We start from the raw sequence: 26,565 nt of genomic DNA, 5'->3' as shown, positions 1-26,565 counted from the left end.
TGAAAATAACTTTCCTTAACTGCCTAGAATCCTGCGATATGAATATGTATTATTAATATTATATTAGAACAAAGATCCCGACAACTTTTAACTGGTAAAAGATACAAAAAACTTGTTTCTCGTAAAAAAATCCAAAAAAGGTTTTTGCATTCAAATTCTCTTATTAGAAACAAAAAGAGAAAATTTTTAAATTACAAATTTAATCTGTTTAAAGGAAAGAATATATTTTGTTGAACACATTTTTTCGAAAACTAACTAGACGGTATTAAAATTATTCTATTGGTGCTCAAACACCCCTTTTATTGGTGGTATGAATTTTGAGTTTTATTTTTGCGTACCAAGTTACATTTATTACACAAAACGGGATCGTACTTTATTGGCATTAATATGGACAGTTTTACGTTTTATAAGTGATTAATATTTATAATTATCAAGAATAAAATTAAATAATCAAATATAGTACAATATTTTACCAAGAATAAAAAGGTCAATCTGATGTAACTACAAGGAGGTATTACAACTTCACATAAAGTGAAGACAGGATAAAATTAATGATAAAAGCAATTAGTTTTTCGGCACTAGAAGACTTAAAAGAAAAATTTCGTATCTTTTAGTTTAATAAAATTAATTAAAAATTTTTGATCGGATCTCCTTGAAATGGTTTGGGAAATCTGATTTTCACGCGCTATGGAACATTAAAATTTAGTTTTTGTCTGAAATTCACTTGCATGTCAAAGCAACCATAAGGTTTCGTTCATGTATTTACCGAATTGCCAGTTTTAAGGATTCCGTAATCTGTTGAAAAAATGAAGCATTTATATGATCACTTTCGTCTCTTTGCCTGGATTATGTCCGTCTATATAATTTTTTTCTTTGAATCTGAGTTGAAAATCGTTTTTTTCATCGTAATTTATGTTAATTATTAAGGGTTGAAACATTCTGAAAATTATACTTGTAATGATAAATCATGGCACAACTCATATTCAACATGATTTATCATTCCCCACTCTTACAAAGTCCTTAAAACACTTTTTATTAATTTTTATTGCATTTTTTCAATAAGGGGTAGTTTTCACCCCCTTAGGATAAAAAGCGCCCTTCGGCATGATATAGATTTTGAATAGGATGGTAAGTAGAGCTTATTTCCAAAATTTCAACAAAATCGATTCAGTTACTTGGATTTCGGAGGTTGTACCCTATTTTCAGCTTCATTCCACGGAGTAATAATGCAATTACCTATTTCAAATTTGACTTCGATTCAGTTCCTCGAAGCATTTATAGACTATCCTCGTTTGGAATCTTGACGCTTCAAAGGCACGAAGTGCGGCCTGACTATCTGGGAAAATGCTGATAATATTGCCCTTGCTGTAACATTTCGTGTTAAAGATCTGATCACCTCTTAACATATGGCGAAGATTTTTGTTTAAAAGCCGTCGCATATTGACATAGAAAAACGAATATGTAAAAAATATGCGTTTTTACATATAACAAGTGAAAACAAACAATTGACTGAGTTAATTGTTGAAATACCATGCATAGACAGTGTTGATTGCATTATCATAGTACACATACATACATGTCACACATACGTAACTGATATCCCCATATAATACATAATATACAATTTACGCTCTCGCGGGTAAACAGTGATGTTAACGATAAAATGTTTCAAACAAAGGTTGTTTATTTTTTGATAAGGAAGATTTTTTATTAACTTTTGTTCTATCTCTAACGGTTTACAAGATGGATCCTACGGACACATAGGTCAAGACCCAATTGACCTATGTTGCTCATCGAACTTGACCTCACTTTTTACGTCCTGAGTACGCTGTAAAAATTTCAGCATGATATCTTTTTTCGTTTTTGAGTTATCATGGTGGCAGGCAGACGGACATTTGGACAGACGGAAATTTGTGCAGACGGACAGACAACCGAAAATGGACTAATTAGGTGATTTTATAAACATACCTATACCAAAATTTTGTTCATAGCATTAATATTTTTAAGCGTTACAAACTTGGGACTAAACTTAGTATACCTTGCATATTACATATATGCATGGTATAAAAATGAAGTTGCCTTTTATTTGACCATGAAACCATTCACTTAAACCTGTTATTGGAAATGTATTTGCCTTGTCCAAATTCAAAACAGCGAAACTTTTGTTCGAAACAAGAAAAAAAACATACCTATATATATTGAAAAGGACTATGATTGAATCAAATTTATTAATTATATTACAATTCGGTACAACTAACATTATTTGACAGACCAATATATTATTTATATATTAACCTAGTAACAACCGTTGCTAGCTTTATTGTTCGTATTTTTAAGATGACTGCGTACTTGTTTTCATATTTAAGGTTCTTGGATCCTGTACTATACAATTACTATTACAATATCTTCGTCTACAATATTATACATTTTTGATTTAACCCTGTTGGTATCGTTTGGGGAGGCTTTATCAAGGCTAAATGATTTAATTAAAATGGGAATACCTCGGTAAAAAAAAAAAAAATTAAAAACTGTATTTTTGTTTAAATAATTATATCTCAAATAACTTTATTAAAAAATACAAAATAAATAATATAAAATAACAGAAAATTGTAAACTTGTAAAGAATTTATAATTAATATTTTTTGTTCGAAAATTTTCGTAACCAGAGTTCCACTTCTGGTGCATACTTTTCTGACCAATGTATTGAATATTTAGTTCGTTCAATGGCCTCTTTCACAGTCAATGCGTATGGATGTAAAATACTTTTGTGATTATAAAATAAACCTAAGAGCTGAAAATTAATAAAATAATATTATAATATTATCTGCAGATATTAAGATAGCGTTTCAAGTGCCATTTTCGGCTGCTAACATGATCTGCAGGCAGACTCGAGTAACACTGAGTTGACCCGAATATAGAAGATATGTTTCAATGCGTTCTGTATGATCATGTAAGATCTTAGTTTTTAAAGCCAATTGCACATTTATTATTGTAATATTAATTCACAATAGGCTTATACAACTACGTTTTTGGAATACCTGCCCACCAAAAGGTAACTGACTTGCCAAGACCTTTCTAAAAGAAATTGGACTTCTGAAATTTCGTCGCTATAGTTTGTATCTGAGTACTGCAACTCTTCTCGTGAAAACTATTTTTGACTAGTACCATAATTAGTTCCAACTTTTTGTCACTACATCCTTCCATTGTATTTTTTTTTGCGTAAAAGCAATCAAACTGTGAGAAACACCAATAAAATTCTTCCTTGCAGACGCCATATTCAATGGATTTCAGCACCAGTTGGTAGAAAGTGGAACTAAATTTAAATGATTAGGCTAGACAAGTAGTTAAACGTTATCGATCCAAGTCATTTGGCTAGCGGATTGATGATGACTGAATTCGTTTAGGCATTCGTTGAACGATGCCGTTTAGTAAAAAGGCTTGACTGTTAATTGAACGATTAAGCGAGTTGGCTGCGACATTTATACTATCTACATTATCGAATTGATGTCGACTTGACGCAAAAGTACGTACTCGTAATGGTAAATTTTTCATGTATTGATGACACACAACGAACACATCTCTTAAATACTAAAGCTCTCCTAACAAACACTTACTTGATCCAGCTGATCACGTGTACTTAATTGCCATAGTAAAACTTTTAATAAATTGTTTAGAAAAAATAAATTTCCTTTTACAAATTCGAGAACTTTTTCAAAATTACTTGCCACAAACTCAAATAATACATCGATAGCAACTCGTGATCGATACATATTCACAATTGTTAAAACGGAACTCAATGTGACAAGATTTTCTAAAAATATATAAGCAAGATACCTGAAATGAAATTAATAAACTTTATTAAAAAGTGTAAATATACAGCCTTTCATCGCTATCGCTGAATATGAGGGTGTTAGAAATGCAACATCGTATTTTAATTTAATTGTTTTAAGTTCAATAGAGAAATATATATTGCCCTACAAATAAAGTAAAGTATTTAGGCTTGATGTCGCCCTAGGTACTGTTTGATATGGTGCCCTTTTGTTTTGTGAGGGAGTGATTATTAATAATTTTTTTTGGTACCCTAATCCTAGTATTCTATTAGCAATTCCTATAATAGTCTGTAGTACAGAGGGGGATATGTGACTAACACTCTTACGTGACTAACATTCTTACGAAACTTTGTGACTAACTTCATTTCAGTGTAACCTACGACGTTTTCATTTTGGAAATTGGGGTGTTTTCAAATTGGAAAACGGAAAACATGTCAAGAAAACAACCTAGATTTTTCAGACAAAAGAGAGGAGGGGGAGGTGCATCAAAGTAATTGAAAATTAGATTTTTAATTTCAATAAATTTCAATAATCACTCCTTTATAGTCTACAGTACAGAGGGAGGGGGGTATGGTTTCGTGACTAACACTCTTACGAAACTTTGCGAGTGGTTTCATTTCAGTATAACCTAAAAAGTTTTCATTTACAAAATCTTTGGAAATTTGGGCGTTTTCAATAAATACTTACGCACCTTGTGCACGCTTTTAAACTTCATAACAAATAAATAAGTAAATTTTATACCATGTATATGAAATATACTAAGGTATACTAAGTTTAGTCCCAAGTTTGTAACGCTTCAAATATTGATGCTACGAACAAAATTTTTTTATAGGTCTTCATAAAATCACCTAATTAGTCCATTTCCGGTTGTCTGCCCATCTATCGTCTGTCCGTCTGTCATCACTCAAAAACAAAAAGATTTTACTTTTTTATAAAGAACATTTTTTATATTTAAAAAATTTTGTTCTATTTCTAATGGTTTACAAGATGGGTCCTACAGACCCAAGACCAAATTTTTCTATCTTGCTCATTTACGAACTAGACCTTACTTTTTACGTCCTGAACACGCTGTAAAAATTTCAACTTTATATCTGTTTTCGTTTTTGAGTTATCATGCTAACTCAAGACGGACAGACGACAGACAGACAACCGGAAATGGACTAATTAGGTGATTTTATGAACACCTATACCAAAATTTTGTTCGTATCAAACATTTTTAAGCGTACATACAAACTTGGGACTAAACTTGTATACCTTAGTATATTTCATTTCATTTTTTCATATATCATGTATGTCAAGCAAACAATTATTGAGTGATTTATACGTTACAGTAAGGAAGTAAGGTTTTTTCATTAGATAGATTTAGTTTACCTTCGCAATATCCATTTTGAAGTTGAACATGTTAGGCTTACTAAAATCGTATTATGTTCATGTGGATCATTTCGAACAACATGTGATCGTTGCCATAATAAATCCCATTCAAATTTTCCGCCTTGCGCAATAGCTGTACAATAAACATATTCACGTACATTTGGATCAATTCTAGAACATAATTACATAAACATTTAAATTTTTTGCCTCCCTACAATATTGAAAAAATGTTGTGTCCGACCGAAGGTTCGGTTTCGGCAGAAAATCTGCCGAACTTTCGGCTAAATTGAAACTCTGTGTTAGTGAATTCTCGCGCGTCGTTCGGCTAACTTTGAGTGAAAAGTAAAGTTGGTTTTTGTAAATTTTTAGAAATTCTCAATATATGAACTAAACAAAGAGGATAAAATATCGACTAGTGGCGTCATAGCACGGTATTGCAATAGAGATTACATATAAAACTTTGTTTTTTAAAAAAGAGACAGACAACAATCTTTGAATGTTAATATAACTTCTTCATTTTATTAATTAATTTTAATTTAACTTTCAAATTTTGTTATGGTATCAAGTTTACTTTTACAATTTTATGGGTAATGTGACAAATTTGACATCAGGAAACTACCCTATTAGGAACTATTTTCTTACAATTTGTCAAGAAAATACTTTTGAAGTCGTTTGTGATGTTCAAAGAGGTTCATTTTATACTTACGGATTTGTGGAGTTTGCTGGCAGTCCTTTTAATTTTTCAAATTCTTGCAAGGCCCAGTTAATACAAGGATTATATTCATATTTGCAAGCTAATTCGGTAAATAAATCTTGTAAATGTTCATCCTCAGGTGTTGGATTTTCTTTAGGTTTTGAATACCTGTGACCCACCATTGAAATAATGTATTCCTAAAATAGAATTATGATATAAAAATATAAAAATACCTACATAGCACAAAAAATAAAATATTATATAAGAAAAAATTGATACTTTCCACTTTCCTTTCAAATTTTCCGCAGTTGAATTATAAAGTTGTAAAAACTTCGTGAAAGAAAAGGTTGACCACTCAGTGGTGCGCCTAGCCCGCTTTTTTTTTGGGGGGGGGGGGTTAGTTGGTGGTTTTAATCAGTTTTTTACAAATTACAAAAAAACTATATAACAAATAAAAGTTCTAGCTGATATAATTGTTCACATTGTTGTTCTTCGACTTTCTAACTTCAAAATTGATTGAAGTTTTCATCTTTTAAACCGTTAGAGATAGAAAAAAGGTATTCCTTATAAAAAAATTAACAACTTTTAATTGAATCATTATCACCTGTGAGGGCGCAATTCTGGTGTCCATTATTTCTCCAAAACCATAAAAAAGTTTTTCTGTAATTTTTCTTGAATGTTTCACAAAACCGCTAATTGAAGTTAACCTTTTCAATGCAGTTTTTTTTTTTATAGTTTTGGAGAAAATGGACACCAAAGTTTTTTTTCTAAGTTGCGCCCTTACGGATAAACAGTGATGTTTACGATAGAATGATCCAATTAAAAGTTGTAAATTTTTTCATTAGGAATAACTTTTTCATAAAACTTTTTTCAAAAGCTTAATGTAAAAGTGGTTTTATCTCTTCCGGTTTACAAGATAGATACCTACTTTTTCATTTGATTGAATGAGCAAAAAAATTCCATTTTAAAATTATCATATATCGGTCAATTTTGAAGCTATAGAAAGTCGAAAAAAAAGGTTCACAATTAAATCAGCTAGAACTTTTTTTTTGAGGCATAGTTTTTTTGTTATTTGTAAAAACTGATTAAAACCCCCAACTATACCCCCCCCAACAGGGTTAGGCGCGCCCTTGAGAGGTCGATTTTTTTCTACGAAGTTTTTACAGCCTAACAAACTGTGGAATATTTCAAAGAACCATGCATTTTGTGAGATATTTAGTTGCATTGTGCTAAAATTTAAATTTAGTTTTGTGTCTCACCTGGAATAAGCCATAAGTTACCCTATAAGAGAGTAATCTGTCAAGAAATTCAATATTTTCATACCAAACATGCCATGGTGAATACTCTTCTTCATTCTTTACCATAGCCGTGGAAAAATTCAATGCAAGTGTGTAGTCAACCAAGCCTACTTGCGCCATACTAAATGAATCATCCATTAGTTGATATTTTACAGGCGGGGGAAATTGCTCTGGTGTACTCAAAATGGCTCTCTTTAATAAATTCCAATTTTCCAAATCGTAATTTACACGATATAAACCTATATCATATTCATATATATATATTATAAATACTATAATATAACCCATATTAGTACAGGAAAAGGAGTTTAAAATTAAAAAAATTAACCAACCCTTTTTTCAAAGAGAATATTAGGAGAAAAAGAGTGGTTTCTAAAAAAACATATTTTGGACAAAATTGGAGTGTCGAAAATCTTGGTCGCATGCTTCAATGAGATAAGCTACCGACTCTGGTATGGCGCAATTATTTTCACCTTATGTTTTCATTTGATATATCGATATTCAAGTACTTGACTCCAACATTTGGTTCATTGATAACGGAATCTAAGCGGTATGTAGATTGATTTTCAAAAGTACTCTTCTACCAATTTCGCTAGGATTTTTTTTTGATTTTTGGAATCTACATGCTTTGAAACGAATTTTAAAAAAAATGTTACCCCAAAAATTATTAGATGGGGGTTTAATATCAAATTAAGAACAATAGACTATTTAAATAACAACTATTTAAAGCAATTCATTAGTTTTTTAAAATTTTATTTAATCGTAAGTCTATTTAGGTGATGGGCATGCCCAGCATGCCCATATGGGTGGATTCGCCACTGATCGAAAAGAGTTCATGGTTATTTTCAATTAAATAAATTTTTTTTCATAACGGTTTTGCATGTAAGCCTATACTATTATTTTCGTAATTAAATTACCTTTCTTCTGATATCGATTTCGATCGCTTAACAGATAGGTGTAGATCTGTTCATACCATAGACCGGGCATGGACAAACGTGGCTAAGAGAAGTCCCTCATACTTCTATATCTAAAATACTAGTAAGACAGTGACAACCAAAAATACGAGTAAGACAGAAGGACAACATTTTTTTTCTCATTACTATAAGAGAAACTGAGATAAGTAGAAGAGTCGTCTCGCTTCCACCTCTATGAGCAATGCGGACTTGGATAAAGAGACACCCAATAAAGTGTATGGCACACAACAAAGTTATAACAATGGTGACTTCGACGTAAAATAACTCGCCCATGCTTGCTTTATATGTCTATGGTTATTCTACCTATCTCAGTTTCTCCAATAGTAATGAGAAAAAGAGGTAAAAAAATGTTGTCTCTCTGTCTTACTCGTATGTTAAGTTAGGTGTCCTTGAGACTTCTGTCATGTTTGCCCATGCCTGATATAAAGGGTTCATACCGTATGAACAATAGGTAGCTACACCGAACTTTTTTACTTTGTAATGTTGAAAATAAGAAGTTGGAGCGCATATCTTTGGACAGTGTAAGATTTTGTATAAATGTAGAATCTGTGTATATTTTGTGTTCGAAAACATAATTTATTCTGTTTAGTAAATTGCATTTGTAGGTATAATGGCCATCAAATGTTTAACATACCTAACAATAAAGGATTGAATAATACCCATTTAGTATTATTTCCCCGTTTAAAATTGCCATTATATATTTGCATGGATTTTTTGTTACTCAGTAATTCACGATTTTGGTTATCAAATGATTGTGTATCTGTTATGTATGTAAGTGGAATGTACCAAAGTGTGTCATCGGTTTCATTGTTTAATAAAAATCTTTGCTGAAAAAATAAGAAATAATGAAAGCTCTTTTATTAAATGATATAATAAAAATAAATGAATTAGTTGTTAAGATTTAAAACTCAACAATTTGTGATAAAAGTAAACTCAACAATTTGTGATGAGAATATGCAGAGCTATTGTTGACGCCGATGGCAAATACAAAACTTAATATGGTATGCAAAAAATCTATTGAGGTTTGAAACACGGGCCTTTCACTGTTTGATCTAGTGTTCTATTAATTATCTTACGGACGTTAAGATCTGTTAATTTTTCATTAATAGAAATATAGCGAAAAGAATATAATTCCTACCGGGTGTTTCACGATACCTCTCTCTCTTGTTTGTATGTATCTATACGCGTTCAATACTGAATTGTGTTGTTTAATAAAAAATAATAATTAATTTTTGTATTTTTATTCCAATTTTTTGTCATAAATAATATTGAACTTCGCCAAAAAAACTTTTAAAAGCTATGTATATAATTAAATATAAGTTAATCAAAATGTCAAAACGTCGACCCTTAAATGTAAAAATATTGACATGAAATTTTAAGAGTCGGATTTGGACCACCTCGTAAAAATTTTTTTTATGAGCTGGCCAATGGAGAAAAACTAACATATTTGCATAGGAAACTTGAAAAAAAATGTGTTTTTTTTTGCCACCTGAATATATATAGTGTGTCGCATTTTAGATAAAGACACCCTCATATTTTCGTTATTTATAGAAATATCGATTTGAAATGTTTTACAGTCATACAGGGTGATGAGTTACATTTTTTAAGATACTTAAGTAACCGAAATCTGAAATCTTTCATGACAAAATTTGCATTTTAATTTTTTCATAATTTTATATAAGTTTCATAGCACATTTGTTATAAAGTTAAAAAATAAACTTGTAATTATTTTGGGTAAAAAAAATATGAGGATGCCTTCATCTTAAATGGGACACATTGGCTATATTTTATTTTCAAAAAAATTAGGATTCCGCATCAAAAAATTTAACAATGAAATTGTGAATAAAAAGGGGAGAGAGTGGTGAAGGAAAGGGAAATGAAATCTACGCGGTAGTCTATTTTTTTAAGTTGAAATTACTCAGTCCAATGTTAATTACCTGTGACACAGTTGCAATTCCTGTAGAATAATTTCGACCCACTGTTACTAATGGTATTCCTGGTTTATGAATCCATGCATCCATAATTGTTTGAACATCCATACCATGAAATACAGTTATGTTGGCATCTTTTGCAGCAATATTTAAACTTTCCCATAAATTATTTTCTGTGCCCGTTTTATACGACCTGTTTTAAATCATAAGGTGATTATGATAAAACCTAAAAAATTTGTTTAGACAGGCGGGTTGTTGGATGTTTATCAAACACCGAAAATACGGACACATATGTGGGTATTCTCTACAGTTGGCAAAATTACGAAATGTTTCTAAAATTATTTTGTCAAAGAATTTTCTCAAGATTTCAATAATAGTAAAAGCGTAAATAACTTACCTTGATTTCAAATAATGTCTAATTCCATTTAAAAATACTGGTTCAGTTAATGTGTTATTTAGCATCCGATACAAACATGCACCTGTTGAAAGTTCAGAATTTATTATGGCTGCGCTTGTTATTTAGAAACATCACGGTATGACGTCTTCAAATTACATTGTACAATCATGTTTTTTATTATTATTAAACATTTATTGACATAAATCAATTATATGTTTTTTAATGGACAAAAGTGAACAAAAACTCCCTCGTCAAAAACAGCCCCCCTTCGAGCATATTTATTTTTCAAATAATTGAAATTTTTTCCGAATATACGTATCCCCTGAAAAATTGCATCCTGGATCTTAATATTACTTAAATCTGCCACAGTTTAGTATAACTGTTATTAACGAAAAATTTTTAGATTCTATGTTGGCAAATATGCCTATAATTTTCTTCGGCTTATAAGTTGTATATATGTAAATTAAACTTTCGGAAATTTAAAGTTTTTATGGAAGTTCCCTCACCAGTAATAGAAAAAAATAAATTAGTAGAAAATGATCCAAATTTTTAGTATGTTGTAGTTAACGATACATATTATTAAATCAAAAAAAAATTTGGGTATCTTATCGATCAATTAAGAGAGTAATTAATTAATTAAAAATACACTAAATAACATAAGCATGATATGAGGATGATTATGTTAGCTATGTTATTTAGTGTATTTTTAATTAATAAAAACTCTCTTAATTGATCGATAAGATACCCAAATTTTTTTTTGATTTAATAATATGTATCGTTAACTACAACATACTAAAAATTTGGATCCTTATCTACTAATTATTTTTTTTCTATTACCGGCGAGGGAACATCCTTAAGCTATCTATCTATTATATAAGATCAACACCGCGATATCTATTATGATGCGAACAGTATTCTATAAATACTTTACCTTTTTGATAAATTATATCATCAAAGCGTTGTGTGATTTCTAATGGACTTAAAACTTCAACGCTTACTGGATTTTTACTTTTTACCATTTCGACGCTGAGAATAAAATTCACGTTAGTCAACAAAAACGTATCGTATGGTTTCCAGTCTGGTTTTAGCTAAAAAGTCAATATAATAATTAACGAAAATGTCTTTGTAAACATACTTAGAGATAAATGATTAGATAGTAAATAGTTTAGTAATAAGGACTCCGCACTAATATTATGGGGATTGATAAAATTTGCTCATATTGCGAGATTGATTAAGTTTATTTTGACTTCCTAATCAAAAGTCTCAAGAGACACGACGATCACATTGCAAACGCTTTTGAGTTACGGGCGCTGGAATATGAATAATTACTCTGGAAATATACAAGGTGTTCTATAATTGACTGCAGAACTCTTGACTTTTTAAAAAAGCTTATAAAGACGAACGAAAAAAGTTATTTACTAAATTTAGAACTGTTCAATCAATTAAAAAATTTATCCAATGACAGAGTACATGTCTTTATGGTTGCATATACCTAATTATCGTTGCATGCAACTATTATCTATCTCAATTTTTAATTATACCATGTATATATGAAATATACATAGTATATTAAGTTTCGTCCCAAGTTTGTAACGCTTAAAAATATTGATGCTACGAACAAAATTTTGGTATAGGTGTTCATAGAATCACCTAATTAATCCATTTCCGGTTGTCCGTCCGTCCGTCCGTCCGTCCGTCCGTCCGTCCGTCTGTGGACACGATAACTCAAAAACGAAAAAAGATATCGATCTGAAATTTTTACAGCGTACTCAGGACGTAAAAATTCAGGTCAAGTTCGTAAATGAGCATCATAGGTCAATTGGGTCTTGGGTCCGTAGGACCCATCTTGTAAACCGTTAGAGATAGAACAAAAGTTTAAATGTAAAAAATGTTGCTTATAAAAAAATAAAAAACTTTTGTTTGAAACATTTTTTTTGTAAACATCACTGTTTACCCACGAGGGCGTTAATTAGGTGCAAATTTTATAGTATGTATTAATATAGGAATATCAAAGTGAATATCTTTTGTTATTTACGTGACGTCAAAAAAACAAACGATTGCGCATCGACACTTGCGCATTATATGAGAATTTCAGTTAAATATGTCAGATATGTATGTATGTGAAATGTGACAGTTATCAAAACTGCCTATACATGGAATTTCAACAATTAACTCAGTCAATTGTTTGTTTTCACTTGTTTTTTTTTAAATCCAACCCCAGTATCCTGTGTGAATTATTACTTGCCATGGTAATTACTGGATGGGTTTAATAAAAATTTAAAAAAGTGAGATAGATAATTTGATAATGAATTGCAATTGATAATTAAATGCAACTTGATAATTAAATAAAAGACATGCAATTTTTATTGTATTATTGACAACAAAAATTGTTATCTTTACCGTTGCATTTAATTATCAAATTATCTATTTCATTTTTAAAAATTTTTATTAATACCCACTCAGTCACGATAAAGATTAAAGACATCCTTCTATTTCTAAGTGCTCTGTCATTGTATAAATATATTAATTTATTTGGTTATTTATTTCGGAAATTAACTCTCAGATCGAAATTTGGTAAAGAGCTTTTTCGTTTGACTTTATAAGCATATTTAGGAAATCAAGACTTCTGCAGTCAATTAAAGAGCACATTGTATATGCGTTTTTCAAAAATACTTAAAAAACAAACTTTTTTTGTATTGGAGTGTCACAAAATCACACAGTCACAAAATCACCCACAATCACACTTAAAAATATTTTTCAAAAACGTATATACCTTCTTTATACAGTGATTATTGACATTCCAACACCCATGACTCAGAAACGTTTGCGATGTGATCGTCGTTCCCATTGCGACTTTTGATCAGGAAGCCAAGATATAAATTTCTTTCTCTTCTAGTATGAGCAAATTTAACCTAGACTCAATCTCCATAAGTTTAGTGTGGGATCCTTTTTTTTACAAAATTGTATTAACTGAGAAATTTTGAAATAAAAAACAATACTCTAAGCAACTTGCTAATGGACCGGATCGAATAAATTTCCAATAACATTTTTACCTTAAATTGCATACCCTTTAGTAGTTGCTCGTGATCTCTAAGAGACAATCTGTACATTTTAAAAATGAAATCAATTTTTAATGAAAGGAACGTAAACAGATGTTTATATTCTAAATTATTCAATATATGTTACTCTATTATTATGTCTAGCTCAATAGAAATTTTAATAAAGATTGAAATATCCTGTAGTGGTTTAGTGTATCAAAGACTTTGTAAAATCATAATTATAAATAAAGTAGATATGCTAATCAAATTAAACAATGAACGCTGCATCAAATCAGATAGTTTTGTTTTTTTTATATATATTTTTGCAATATAGAGGCATTGTTAAATCCAAGTTTTCGACTTCGGCAGACGACCGGATCATGCCAAAATGTTTGAAAAATAAAAAAAACCTCGAAAATTTTGACCTTTTTGCCGATTTTGATCCAGAAGGACTTATTTTTTCTCAAAATGTCTATTTTTGCAAGTTACACGATTTTAAAATATCATCTTGTAAACAAAAACTTAAACAAAAATTTAAATGTAAAAATTGTTTTTTATAAAAAAAAAAAAAAACTTTTGGTTGGAACACAAGATTAGTTGAAGCTACCTGCAAATTTTCAACTCCCTATCTCTATAGCTTTGGAGAAAATGGACACCCAAATTTTATCCTAATTTGCGCCTTCACGGATAAACAGTGATATTGACGAAAAAATGTTTCAAACAAAAGTTATTTATTTTTGATTAAGGAACAGGATAAAATTTTGCGAAAAATTGTAAATTTGAAAAAATTGACAAAGGTTGAAAAGCTGTATCTCCGAAACTATCGGTCCTATAAAAACCGGCTTGATCTCAAAATGTTGTAAATTAAATCTTCTTTAAAAAATATGCGCACTACAGTTTTTGACGAAATGCCAGTCCTTCCATCAATATTGGCACAAACTAAAATAAGGTCAAAATTTTTGAGGTTTTTATTTTTTTTTTCGGCATTATCCGGTCCGTTGCCGAGGTCAAAAACTTAGATTTAACATTGCCTTAACATTCCAAAAAACATATAAAAACCTGATTTGATGCAACATTCACCCCCTTCATGTTTAATTTGATTGAATCAAGATAATTTACTTTATTTGATTCAACCAACTGTTTCATTAAAGCCTTCTACAAGCTTGAAGACCTAAAACGACAAAACATTTAACTCAAAAACTATCATTTAGAAAAAATTTTCGCTAGAAGATGTTACTAAGAAAAAAACCATAAATACCATCATTTCACAGATAAAATTAAAAGAATACTTACTTCCTGCATAGCATACATTTCGAAGTATGAAGCTAAGCCTTCTTTTAGCCAAGCATCAGCCCACCATTTTATTGAAACTAAATTTCCAATCCATTGGTGGACAATTTCATGTGAAACCACTGTAAATATTGGTTCCAATACTTTTTGATTGGTAGAACTATCATTGACAACTAAGAAGTCATCGCTAAATATATAAATATCGGTAAATAAATTTAGATATCCAGTTTGAAACTGTGGGTACATCCCTAACTCATGATAGTCCCAAATGTATCTGAATAATAGGTGGATGAATCCAAAGAAAAATGCGTATGTTATTACCTTCTATTGTTAAGATACGAACTATTCCATTAGTTGTCGTATTATACCAGGCAAGCCCGTGCGCTTGGGAGGCTTTTGAGGTTCTCTTTACATAAATTTGCTCTGTTAATGACGCCATTTATGAAACGCATTTCCACTGATTAGCTGTTAAAAATATCCATGCATATTTTTCTCTTTGAGTCGAGTACTTCAAAATGAAACCAAAATCTTAGCAAGGCTATCGAGCTGAACGATGCAGCGAAATAGATTTTGTTTGAAAGTAGAAGAAATGCTGAAGAAGAGTTCAGAAAAATTTTCAAAACCGTTTTCAAAATCTGCGATGAATACAATAGGGAATGGTGGAACCCAAGACCCGCGACAATGTCAACGTTCGAATGTACAGAATGATTCAACTGAAGATAATTTCCGGGCCACAATCTACATACCGTACATCGATTTGATTTTGACCCAATTACAGGATCGATTTTTGAATCCAACTCAATATTTTATCAAATTCATGTCTCTTTCCCAGCAAGTTACATCCAACAAGTTTTGATCCACGCTCTTCAAGTTTGTACGATGATTCCCTTGACATCTGGGTCAACGAAACTGGGCGAGACGTCAAAAATTCACTCAAAGCACTCGATATATTTGCAATGAAGATGCGTTTCCAAATGTCTACCGAATGCTTCTTTTTCTGGCGTTTAGGGAAAAGTTTTTTTTCTGTATCTCGCAAAATTAACTTGAAAATAGCAACTGAATATCACATTTTGAAATAATAAAATGTTTTCTTACTAGAAAAAAGAGTTGCTAGTTTTTATTGACTTTATGACCTAAAATGATGAACCAAAGTTTGAACATCCCCTTGGATCATTCCTGCGCACGGGCCTGATATGAGGTGTCTCATTTTAAACAACCCAGCTAAAAATTTCTTCAACGAACGAATGGTTTTTGGAAAAAATGCTCCAATTGAAAGTTGTTCTACTTGGAGACAACACCCCTTAGAAGTCATAAATTTGACCTTGACTTTTAAGGTCATTTAAAAATCAACTCATACTCTGAACTGATAGGAGATTCAAGGAAACTTTAAATTAGAAAGTTTTTCTTTATAAAATAACCTCTTTTTTTCGTAAATCTAATAAATACAGCGCAAATCGAAAGGAAATTGTGTATGTCTGCATTTATATGATATAGTGTGTTGGTCAATTTTTGAAAATAATCAGAGATAGAGAAAAACTTTGTTGGGAAAATTTATTTGAAAGTTGATTAGTTTTCGTAGTAATTGAATGAAAAAACTAGTGTCGATAAATTTTTGCAATCGACTTACGCTGAAATTACGAGGTTGACGAAAAAAAGTTTCCAACAAAAGTTGTTTATATTATACAGAATAACATTTTAATTGAAACTTTTTCTATCTCTTATCGGTTATCAACTATACATTTAAGACCTTAAATTTATGACATGCTCTCCTCCGAGTAGAACAACTTTTAGTTGTTTTATTTCACATATTATCATTTTTTCCAAAAGCTTTTTATTAAAACAATTTTGCACTGAACTGATTAGTTTCCGCAGTAAGAATTAGATAATATGTGAATATTTCACATTTGGCATCTAATAATCTCGCTTGTATATATTCTAGAATTCACACAGTTTAAAAACACACAGAGTAATTTACCTTAATGTTATCAAACCCCAATTTTCCATTCCTCCACCAGCTATTGAACACATAAGGATATCCAATTTCTTGAATGGATAATCAGCTTGAAATAAATCCATGTAATAATCAAAAATAGGTGCCGCAATATATTCTATAAATGTTTTCTCTTTTGGTAAAATACTTCGCTCGGCCGATACTGTAATTATTACACCTTGTTTTGATTTTGATGTGAAATTGTGACTTAAAAAGTCTCCAACAGCAAATGCCACTAAATATGTAGACATTACCGGAGTTGTTTCATAATGATCCCAAATGTATGTTGGTTTATCAGTCCTAGTAAAATGTAAATTTATAATTAGTTATTTCATATACGAATATCACTTGGACTTTTGTTGGACTGAACTTATTTTTTCCACTGTGTGACAAAATAAAGGCGTTAAAAGATTCGCTATCGCAAAAAAGATCAATTTAACGAATATGAGTGTCTACGAATTGTTGAATTAGTACCTTTTTGTCTCTTAGTAGGCGGCATAAAGCTGCACTCGTATGGAAATAGTTATTTACGATACTAGTGGGATAACAGCATTATTAATGTACGTCTGCGAAATTTGCACAACGAGTGCGTAGCACGATTCAAGGATACTCTTACATTGGAATCTTGAACCTATAAGTACTCGAAATGTCACCTAATCATCAGATAGAATGCTGAGTTTGTTTCCTTTTGTAACATTTTGTTTTACAAATCTAGAATCTGATAGCCTTACTCATTCCATTTTTGGCCTACAATTTTGATCCTATTATCTCTGTTACGGATTGAAACTTAAAAATAGAATCTGAGTGTGTAAAAGTGAGCCTATTTAAAAGATTCAATAGAACTTAATAAAATAAAATATAGCGAAAAAGTGCATCAATATGTCTCAGTCTAATGTAGCAACAGCTCATTACATGAATTACTTACATTGGTTCCTGTGCTTTCTTATCAGTATTTGATAATGATACCATATCTTCACGTCGACCAATACTTATATCAAATGTACTCTTAAATTTTGGCTCATCAAAACATGGAAATGCAGTACGAGCAAATGTTGGTTCGAATTGAGTAACTGCATAATATCTAATTAAAACATTAAAAAAAAAATATGAATGTGAAACCTTGAATTCAATAAAAAATTTGTTTAATATTAATTATCAGATTGTAAACAAACACTTCGTAAGAAATTCGCAATAATTAATATAAACTATTATTCGTATCGGTTAATTAAAATTGAGAGAAAATTTATTAAAATTTTTTGAAGAATGGAAAAAAGACTGGAACCTGACCTTTTCATGATTTATTCTTCTCTACGCTTTCAACATAGTTTTATTAGAAAAGAAAGTAACTGCGACGCGTTAATGAGTGAATTTTAGAATATTCGTATTAGGCTTCGTCATCTAATTCTTTAATGCAGTTTGGCCAATTAATTCCTCCATATGGAAAACTTTTTTAATTATTTGTTTTATGAAAAAGAGTTATTCTTGATAAAAGGTCTTGCATGGCCTAGAAATATGAAATAATCAGATATCAAGTTTTTGCATTCGTATTACGAGAAAGAGTTAAATGCTTTTATTTTGTTACTTTCGATAAAATTTTTTTATAAAAGTTGATCCTAATTGGAAACTACGGTCAGATATCCAATATTATCTATTATTATTTATTCAATGTTATCATGAAAAAATAGATTTTGTTATATTTAGTAAATAACTTTCTGTATTCGCTTTGATAATTTAAAGGTATACCGGTATATAGATACAAAAATATTTCAGTACATCCTAGATTAAACTTCGAGTAGACATAAATAATCAATGCTATTACAGAGAAAAATAACGAAATCTGTTTTTTCATGGTATATGGATGACGTAGGTTATCTGACCGTAGTTTTCAATTAGAATCAACTTCTCTCAATAAATATATTGTCGATATTGTAAAAACTAAAGGTACTTTACTCTTGAGCAAAATTTTAACTTTTTGAGAAATATCGTATACGAATGCAAAAAATTGACATCTGATTATTACATGTTGCGTTCTAGACCACGCAGTTCTTTTTATCAAGATTAACTTTTCTTCATAAAAAAGTAATAAAAATTTTTTTCCATATGGTGCCGATTTAGTTATATGGACAAACTTTATGTCACAAACAATTAAGAACTTTAATAAGAAACTATAGCAGTTTATATGTAAATATTTCAATCAATTTGTTAAAGAATCTTTATACCAAATTTGAAGTAGATTGGACCCTTGAATTTGAAGGAATCATACCTGGTGGAAAAAATATTCGATGAAAGAATAAGTCTTATTAAGTCTTAGAAACTCTGAAAAGTCTTAGAAACTCTTAAAAAGTCTTAAGAACCCTGAATAACTCTGACTTTCTCAACGTTTTGGACTGTCTAATGACTCTGAATTAGACAGTACAAAAGCGTTGAGAAATTCAGAGTTATTTAGAGTTCCTAAGACTTTTTCAGGGTTTCTTATATTTTTCCACCAGGGATGTTGTCCCAAACAAATTTTACCCTCGTTTTTTACCCCCTTAGACGTAGAGTTTCTTATCGAATGCCTACGTCATGCAAAGAAAACGCCCTCCTAGTTTCCAGTCTCTAAGATAACCGGTTTAAGCTGTGTGTTGATCCGTCAGTCGGTCATTCGGGACAAAGCTTTTTATGTGTATAGATTTGAGACATCAAAGAAAAAGTTCGACATTTAGTTGAAGAATTAAAGATATTTCGGCATAACAGGGTAAACAAAGTCCAGTAATTGCTAGTGTTATGAATTTTTGTAAAAAATTTGAAGTAAAAGATATTTTGTAAAGTTTTGGCGTCAAAATGAAATTTGGAAATACGCAAGAGCTTGCATTTTCCGTTAAGTAAAATTGAGTGGTATGCTTTAAAGAAATATATTTTACTCAAATTTATTTTTAAGATTTAAGATATTAGATAAACAGTATTTCCAAATGCCTCCACCATTTATAATATTTTTCTTGTCGCTTCCACCATGATTTAATATCGTAGCATATATTATTATATATTTAATAATTTAGAAAATTCAAACTTTAGTTCATTTGGGACGTTATAAGAACAGTTATTGTTCTCAGAAATGCGCTAATAAATCAAACAACACTTACTTTGTGTTCCCCTCTTCATCTTGTAATGTAACACGATAAAAACCTTCTAATGTTTCACCAAACTCTCCACTGAAAGGTATAAAAATTGTATAATTTCGGCCTTTTTTTAACGCAGTTTCCAAATGTAGAATATATTTTTGAGATTCATTTTGATATTCTTGTTTTACAATTTTAATATTTGTCGACGAAGCAAATATTAAATCAAATTCTTTGTTCTCATTTGTCACTTGTCTTGACGAATTATTTTCAACTATTGAATCATTTTCTGGTGTTATTGTTTCTGTTGCAATTTCATTGTTTTCTGTTTTAGTATCATTCCCAATGCGAGTATTCTCAAATATAAAATCAGTTTCATTGGTAGTATTATTTTCAGCTTTTATTTGTGAAATGGGCGTTAATGGTGCTGATTGTCGTATAAGCATAGCAACTTTAACACCGTCCTGTTTGATATCTAAACCTTGTGAATGAAACTCAATAGTATTGATGTTGGAATCGTTTACTAAAATTGTAATTTTTACATCACCGGTAAATGTAAATTTATTATCTGGATCTTCATCAAAAATCGGATGAAATTTTAATCGATAATGTTGTGGAATTATTTTATTTGATAATCTGTATAATTTTTCATTTTGTGATGAATGATGTGAATCCAAATCTAATATGGCTAAATCTACGTCTTCTTCAATTGCTGCCTAAAATAAAAAGAAAAGTAAAATGTTTAATCAGCAACAAATTTTTTTCCCTATACTACTCCTCTCATAAAATTATATAAAATGTACCTAATATGATATTTACTAAAGCTTTGGAGATCAGAAATACCACCTATGTCAAGTTTTAACTTTTTATATATAGAATAAAAATTTTCATATGGGCAGAAGAATGAAAAGGGTAATTTCGAGAAATCAACGATTTTCCACGTTTTTTTAGAATTCTTTTGCAATTTTGTTGAAAACTATACATTTTAGAGAAGAAATAGATAAGTTCAAAGTTATACGTAAAATTTCCGATTGATTTGTCCATCCATAAACTTTTTTTAATCTTATCTTTCATATTTTCTGAAACATCAAAACCACAATTTTCCATGTTTTTGGGCTTTATATTTCTTAAAACTGTGCATTTTATCTTGATTGTTCCCAATTTTTCGCTTTTTCGAAAAAATCGATGTTCAAATAAATATATACGAGCCATACATACTTATGTTTGTATAAATACTGTATTAATGTTTTTATAATATATTATCCTACAAGTCATATATACGATTATATAATTTTCACCACTAGGCGGAAGAAAATAAGCATATTGTATGAATTGAATTTATATTAGGTTTTCGGTAGTACATACTATATAACAATAAATAGTTAAAAATAATAAAGTAATTTTATTATTGGTGTATTATATTTTTCAAGAGATAAAATTCAATTCAATTGTATATCTTGGGAATGAACGAAAAGTTTTGAGAAAATATAATAAAACTTGTAGTCATACACCAATAATAAAATTATTTATTATTTTTAATTATTTATTGCAATATAGTATGTACTACCGAAAACCTAATATAAATTCAGTTCATACAATTATGTTTATTTTCTTCCGTCTAGTGGTGAAAATTATATATATACAAATAATTAAATATAAAACAGTATAACTTTTAACTGGGATGATTTTAAAATGCATAGTTTTCAAATAAATGCTAAAAATCTGCGGAAAAATGCGGAAAATATTATTTAAATATCGATTTTTCCGGAAATGTGAACGATAAGAAAAAATTATATACATTTCGATCGAAAATTTTACGCCCAAAAACTTTGGAAATATTAATTTTCTCTCTAAAATGTATATTTTTTGAGTAAACTGTAAAAAAAAGTGGAAAATCGTTGATTTTTTGAAATCACTTTTTTTTTTCCGTGCATATGAAAATTTTTATTCTTTAACCCCCGAACTAAAAAAAGGGGTATTTCATAAGTTTGACCGCTATGTGTGTGTGTGTCTGTCTGTGACATCGAAGTGCCTAAACGGATGAATCGATTTTGATTTTTTTGGTTTCGTTTGAAAGGTAATTTAATGGAGAGTGTTCTTAGATATGTTTCAAGTGTGAGTTTAGGGTTCCATACCCGAAAATTTGTTGAGGGTTTTTTAAATTTTGTAAATTTCACTTGTAAGTAAAAAGCTAAGGCTTGTTACAGGTGGTATGCTGCCTCCAAAATTTCAGTAAATTTCACTTAATATGATGAGAGTATACCATATGGTGGTTCATAAATATACCCATCACTTTTAAATTGGAATAACTTTTAACAAATTTATTGAATTTTAATTTTTTTATGTTAGATCTTTTAAGTGCAAGTCTGGGAGATTTTTCAATGTTGAATTGATTTATTTCTCATTATAACCTTCTTCAGAGAAAAGGAATTTGTTTATTTATTGATTTATTTGGTTAGATATGGAAAATTTTAAATTATATTTATATCAAGAAATTGAGGACCGAACCTCCTTGAAATCATACACACTGTAATATCATGAAACCTTTATTACGAAGGATGCATGCATAGATAAAATTATGTTAAACTTACTTCAGTTCTACTTAAAAATCTATAACCAGGTGATAAGTAGTATGTTAACAATCCAACAGCCATTAAACATGCAATAATTATAATTGCAAAAAGGCATGCTTTTACGTAAGACACAAAAAATCCACCATCTCGCGATATTCGTAAATGTGTATCATTATCACTGCTACGATAATTTGCACTATCAATTTCAAACTCTGCACGCGCTAACGGCGGCATTTTTATTATCAATTATACTTGGATCACTATAATTGCTGTAATGAAAAGAAATGTTATTTTTAGAAAACTAATTTAAATTAATTACCTGCAAAAATTCAGGTAATGTAATTCAATAATTGGTTGATAAGGAAATATATCGGATGTCCACACCTACACCTTTTTTTTCTTTTGTACTCAAAAATTTTAAAAAGTTTTTTTTTTCATTTTGTTTACAAATCAAAACAAGCGTAAATACCAAAAAAGGTTTCTCTATCCAAACTGTTTCTTAAGTTTAGTACGAGCGCCAAAGTAAGTTTAGACTTGTGGTTGAAATTATTTGTATCGTATTTTCAACTTTGATGATGAATTTTGTTATAACTTCATGATTGTAGAAGAAAAATAAGTATTTTTCGATATCTACCTTGGTTTTCGAAATATCGAAAGCTTAATAATTAAAAGAAATTTTTAATTTTTGATATTTTGAAAATTACTTCAGATATGGAAAATTTTATTCTTACTTTTCGTCTTATATTGTCAAGTTATAACATAATTTACCTTCAAAATATAACATAATTTACCTTCGGCCACAACGGGTTTTTTTTTTTTTTCAATAGTTTATTACGGTTTTACCTATAATTTTAATAGTTATTTTTGGTTTAATTTCCACCGAATAGTTTTGGAGAAATCTATGAAAACATATCATCCATTTCACATTTTCCAATATGCCTACTTTTGAAGTCATTTATTTATTTAAAATAATCGGGCAATCTAAATAATCACAATTGGGCATTCAATCATTTGGGCAAGTAGAGTTCTTATGGGATCACTTTTATCGGTTTATCTGTATACCCGTCTAATAAAGCTTTTTCCCCCGAATATAAAAGTTGAAATTCGGTTCATTATAGAATTAGGTGACTAATCGCGGACATTGGACATATAAAATTAATAGTCATATACAAATTCTGATTTTATGAGCTAATTTGGGAAAAATTTTTAAAATTCTCACTAAATTTATTAGTTAACAAATTATTTATAGTATTGCAGTATTTATATCTGCTATTTTGAATAAAACTAAAGCATTTTGAGTGCGTATGAAATTGGGTAACATTCTGTACAATACGTAGTTGAAGCAGAGAATAAATTTTATTGTACTACGCAGGAATAAGGTACAACAATTCTACAAGATAATTGAATTGGTATGGTATCAGGGGCCGATCTAACTATTTGGCCGCTCTGGGCAAAAATTATATTTATCGCCCTTTACCATATACAGGGTGTTTTTTTAAGATGACATATGCTTGAAACTCGACAAATAAATTCAATCGAGGAAAATGCTTCAAACAAAAAATATTAGTTTGAAAGAGACACATCTTATACCGGCATCGAATTCGTTCTAAGTTTCCAGGTTCAATTAAAACCTCTCTCTCTCTCTGATTCATAACTGGCAAACATTAGACGAGCGCTTTAAATTAGAAAGTTTTTATTTAAAAATACACAGTTTTTAAACAGTTTTTGTTTGAAACATTTTTTTATAAACGGAATAGTTTAGACAGTAATTGATAGCAAAAATTTAGCTTGTTCATTCAATTTGAACTAAAATGGTCTTTATAGAAAAACAATTCACTTTGATTTAATTCATTGGAAATATTTTTTCGAAGAGTGCCTATAGATTTCGCAGAAACAATTATATGAAATAACAATTTTGATACGAAAAAACAATTTTGGGTAAAACTTTTCAAACAACTTTCTTATTTAATCTATCATCTATTGATTACCATTTATGGAGTACAGTGAGCTTGAAAATCTAGATCACGTTTAATGCCTACGTGAGATGTGCGCCTACACAGCCTACATTTTTTGTTTGAAGGTTGAAGTACCTAAAAGATCAATCGATCCACGGAGATGATGATGAAATTTTTCACCTGTGAAAGCATTTCTTGATATGATGAAATTTTGGAAGTACCAAAATAAATGAGAAATCAATGCATTTCATTTCGAAACTATGAAAATTATCTTCATCTCCCTTTAATTTAAATTTATTCTATGCAAGCCTCGCAGAAGATATCACACATGTGATTTGTACGTATGCAAATCACTCAGATTCATAGTTTTAGATTCAAATCTGATAGTGAATGACGTACCGAGTTTTTTCGGATTAGAAGTTATGTTGATTGCATAATTATATACTAATAGAAACTAATTCAATATGCGTGTATAAGTGTATGAGTGTAGGTATGTGTCATCATTCACAGCCACATTTGTTGGTGGATAAATCTACGAACAAATCACAGTATTTGTGGTATACTCAGATTTGTTTGTAGTGCATATATGAATGGATGGCTTTAAAATATATTCCTTATTTTCTGTTTTCACTTTCGGACTATGCAATTATGGTTTTACAATGTTATATCCTTTATTATTTTGAATTCTGAAATATTATATGCTCGGAACTAATGCTAAATAATCTACTAAATTGATACTAATGTATCTATTTTTAGAAAAACTAATTTTTAATAATATTACTCTTTAAACATGGTTTTGAATATAAACTGTACAAACAAATCAACTTGTAAGTTATCAAAACATACTATTCGACGCATTGTTCGAATGTACACCTTTCTTATAATAAGGAAATTAATATTTAAGAAGCATGTACAAAAATGTATGATAAAAAACACGTAATAATTACACTAATTCTCGAGGACAACGAAGATACCATTTATTCTGAGCACCAGGTACTTGGAGATCGATTCTGTCGCGCTATTTTTGTGTTCAGCGACCCCAGAAACCTCCGTGTAACGAGTTTGGAATCATGTTCATCACTATTAACCGAATTGCGAATTTACTATTTACGGCTAATTTAAAATGCAATTATAAAATGCGTATTATTTATGCTAATTACATATTTTTAATTTTTTATAATCGAATTGTATATTTGTATTTCTAATAAATCGAATGCACAAAACCGCATTGAAATCCGTCTTACTGTTCATATTTTTCGAATTACAGAGCCTCGTTTCCGCGACTAATTCGAAAGCCATGTGATTAGATGTTGTATCTACAATTAATTTCTAAATTGTACTTAGGTAAACAATACTTTGTTTATCATTCTATCATTAAAAAAGCTTGTCTTTTATTAAAAATCACTACATATGCCAAAAATGATCACTCAGAAGTTTTTATAATTAAAACAACTAAAAAATTAGTTAGAAAATTTTCACACTTACCACGAATAAAATTTAATTTAGCTTTCTTTTTTTGTTTAATTAAAAAAACACGTTTAGTTATTATTGATCCCTTATTTATTTGCTTTATTTTTTTAAAACTTTGTTTAAAAAACAATAAAATTGATTTTCGTAAAAACTGGTAGTTTTATGTAATTTAAGTATATGCATTTAATTATTATTAGTATGTTAATTTAAATAAATAGGAAAACTTTATTTTTTAAAATGATTATTAGTGTGTGCGAATTGAAATAACCTTCTTCATCGTAAGAAATCAGTTATATGAACATAACAATATTATAGATATGAAAATATTATTGGATTAATATTATTTTTATTTTCGCTTTTTTTTGAAATACAGGGACGTAATATTAATTTTGGTTTCATAATTAATGTAACAGCATAAAGTTCAAGAATTTGTAAATGCAGGCCAGTGTGCAGGAATTATCCAAGGAAGGGGTTCAAACTTTTGTTCGCCATATTAGGTCATAAATTCAATAAAAACAATACAGAAAAAACGTTTTCCAAATATGCATCGACCGCAATGTATATTGAGCGAGTACTAAACCGTTTAGTCAATCTTCAGATATTATCGATGTAAGGTGTGTTTTGAGACGACGATGCAAGCATTTAGTAGACATTCG

At 29.7% G+C, this 26,565-nt stretch overlaps 1 protein-coding gene across 2 annotated transcripts; it reads right to left on the bottom strand.

Moving 5' to 3' along the window:
* LOC123299013 (aminopeptidase N-like) lies at positions 1 to 26,054 on the bottom strand. 2 transcript variants are annotated; one of them, XM_044881144.1, is made up of 15 exons: positions 25,925 to 26,054; positions 22,503 to 22,753; positions 19,936 to 20,627; positions 17,739 to 17,894; positions 16,799 to 17,113; positions 14,827 to 15,010; positions 11,427 to 11,583; positions 10,496 to 10,577; positions 10,105 to 10,291; positions 8,802 to 8,994; positions 7,155 to 7,432; positions 5,908 to 6,092; positions 5,202 to 5,372; positions 3,615 to 3,834; positions 2,629 to 2,791 (listed from the first exon to the last, which is right to left on the bottom strand). In XM_044881144.1, exons 2-15 carry the CDS (start codon positions 22,716 to 22,718, stop codon positions 2,633 to 2,635), a joined length of 3,195 nt encoding a protein of 1,064 aa, XP_044737079.1. In that variant the 5' UTR covers positions 22,719 to 22,753; positions 25,925 to 26,054; the 3' UTR covers positions 2,629 to 2,632. The 2 variants fall into 2 exon arrangements, with proteins under 2 accessions (XP_044737087.1, XP_044737079.1); XM_044881152.1 differs by lacking the exons at positions 2,629 to 2,791; positions 3,615 to 3,834 and adding an exon at positions 1 to 31.
* Positions 26,055 to 26,565: the final 511 nt, after the last annotated feature.

Source organism: Chrysoperla carnea, chromosome 1 (genome assembly GCF_905475395.1).
Source record: "Chrysoperla carnea chromosome 1, inChrCarn1.1, whole genome shotgun sequence".
Lineage (NCBI taxonomy): Eukaryota > Metazoa > Arthropoda > Insecta > Neuroptera > Chrysopidae > Chrysoperla > Chrysoperla carnea.
This window is presented reverse-complemented; position numbering and strand designations above follow the sequence as displayed.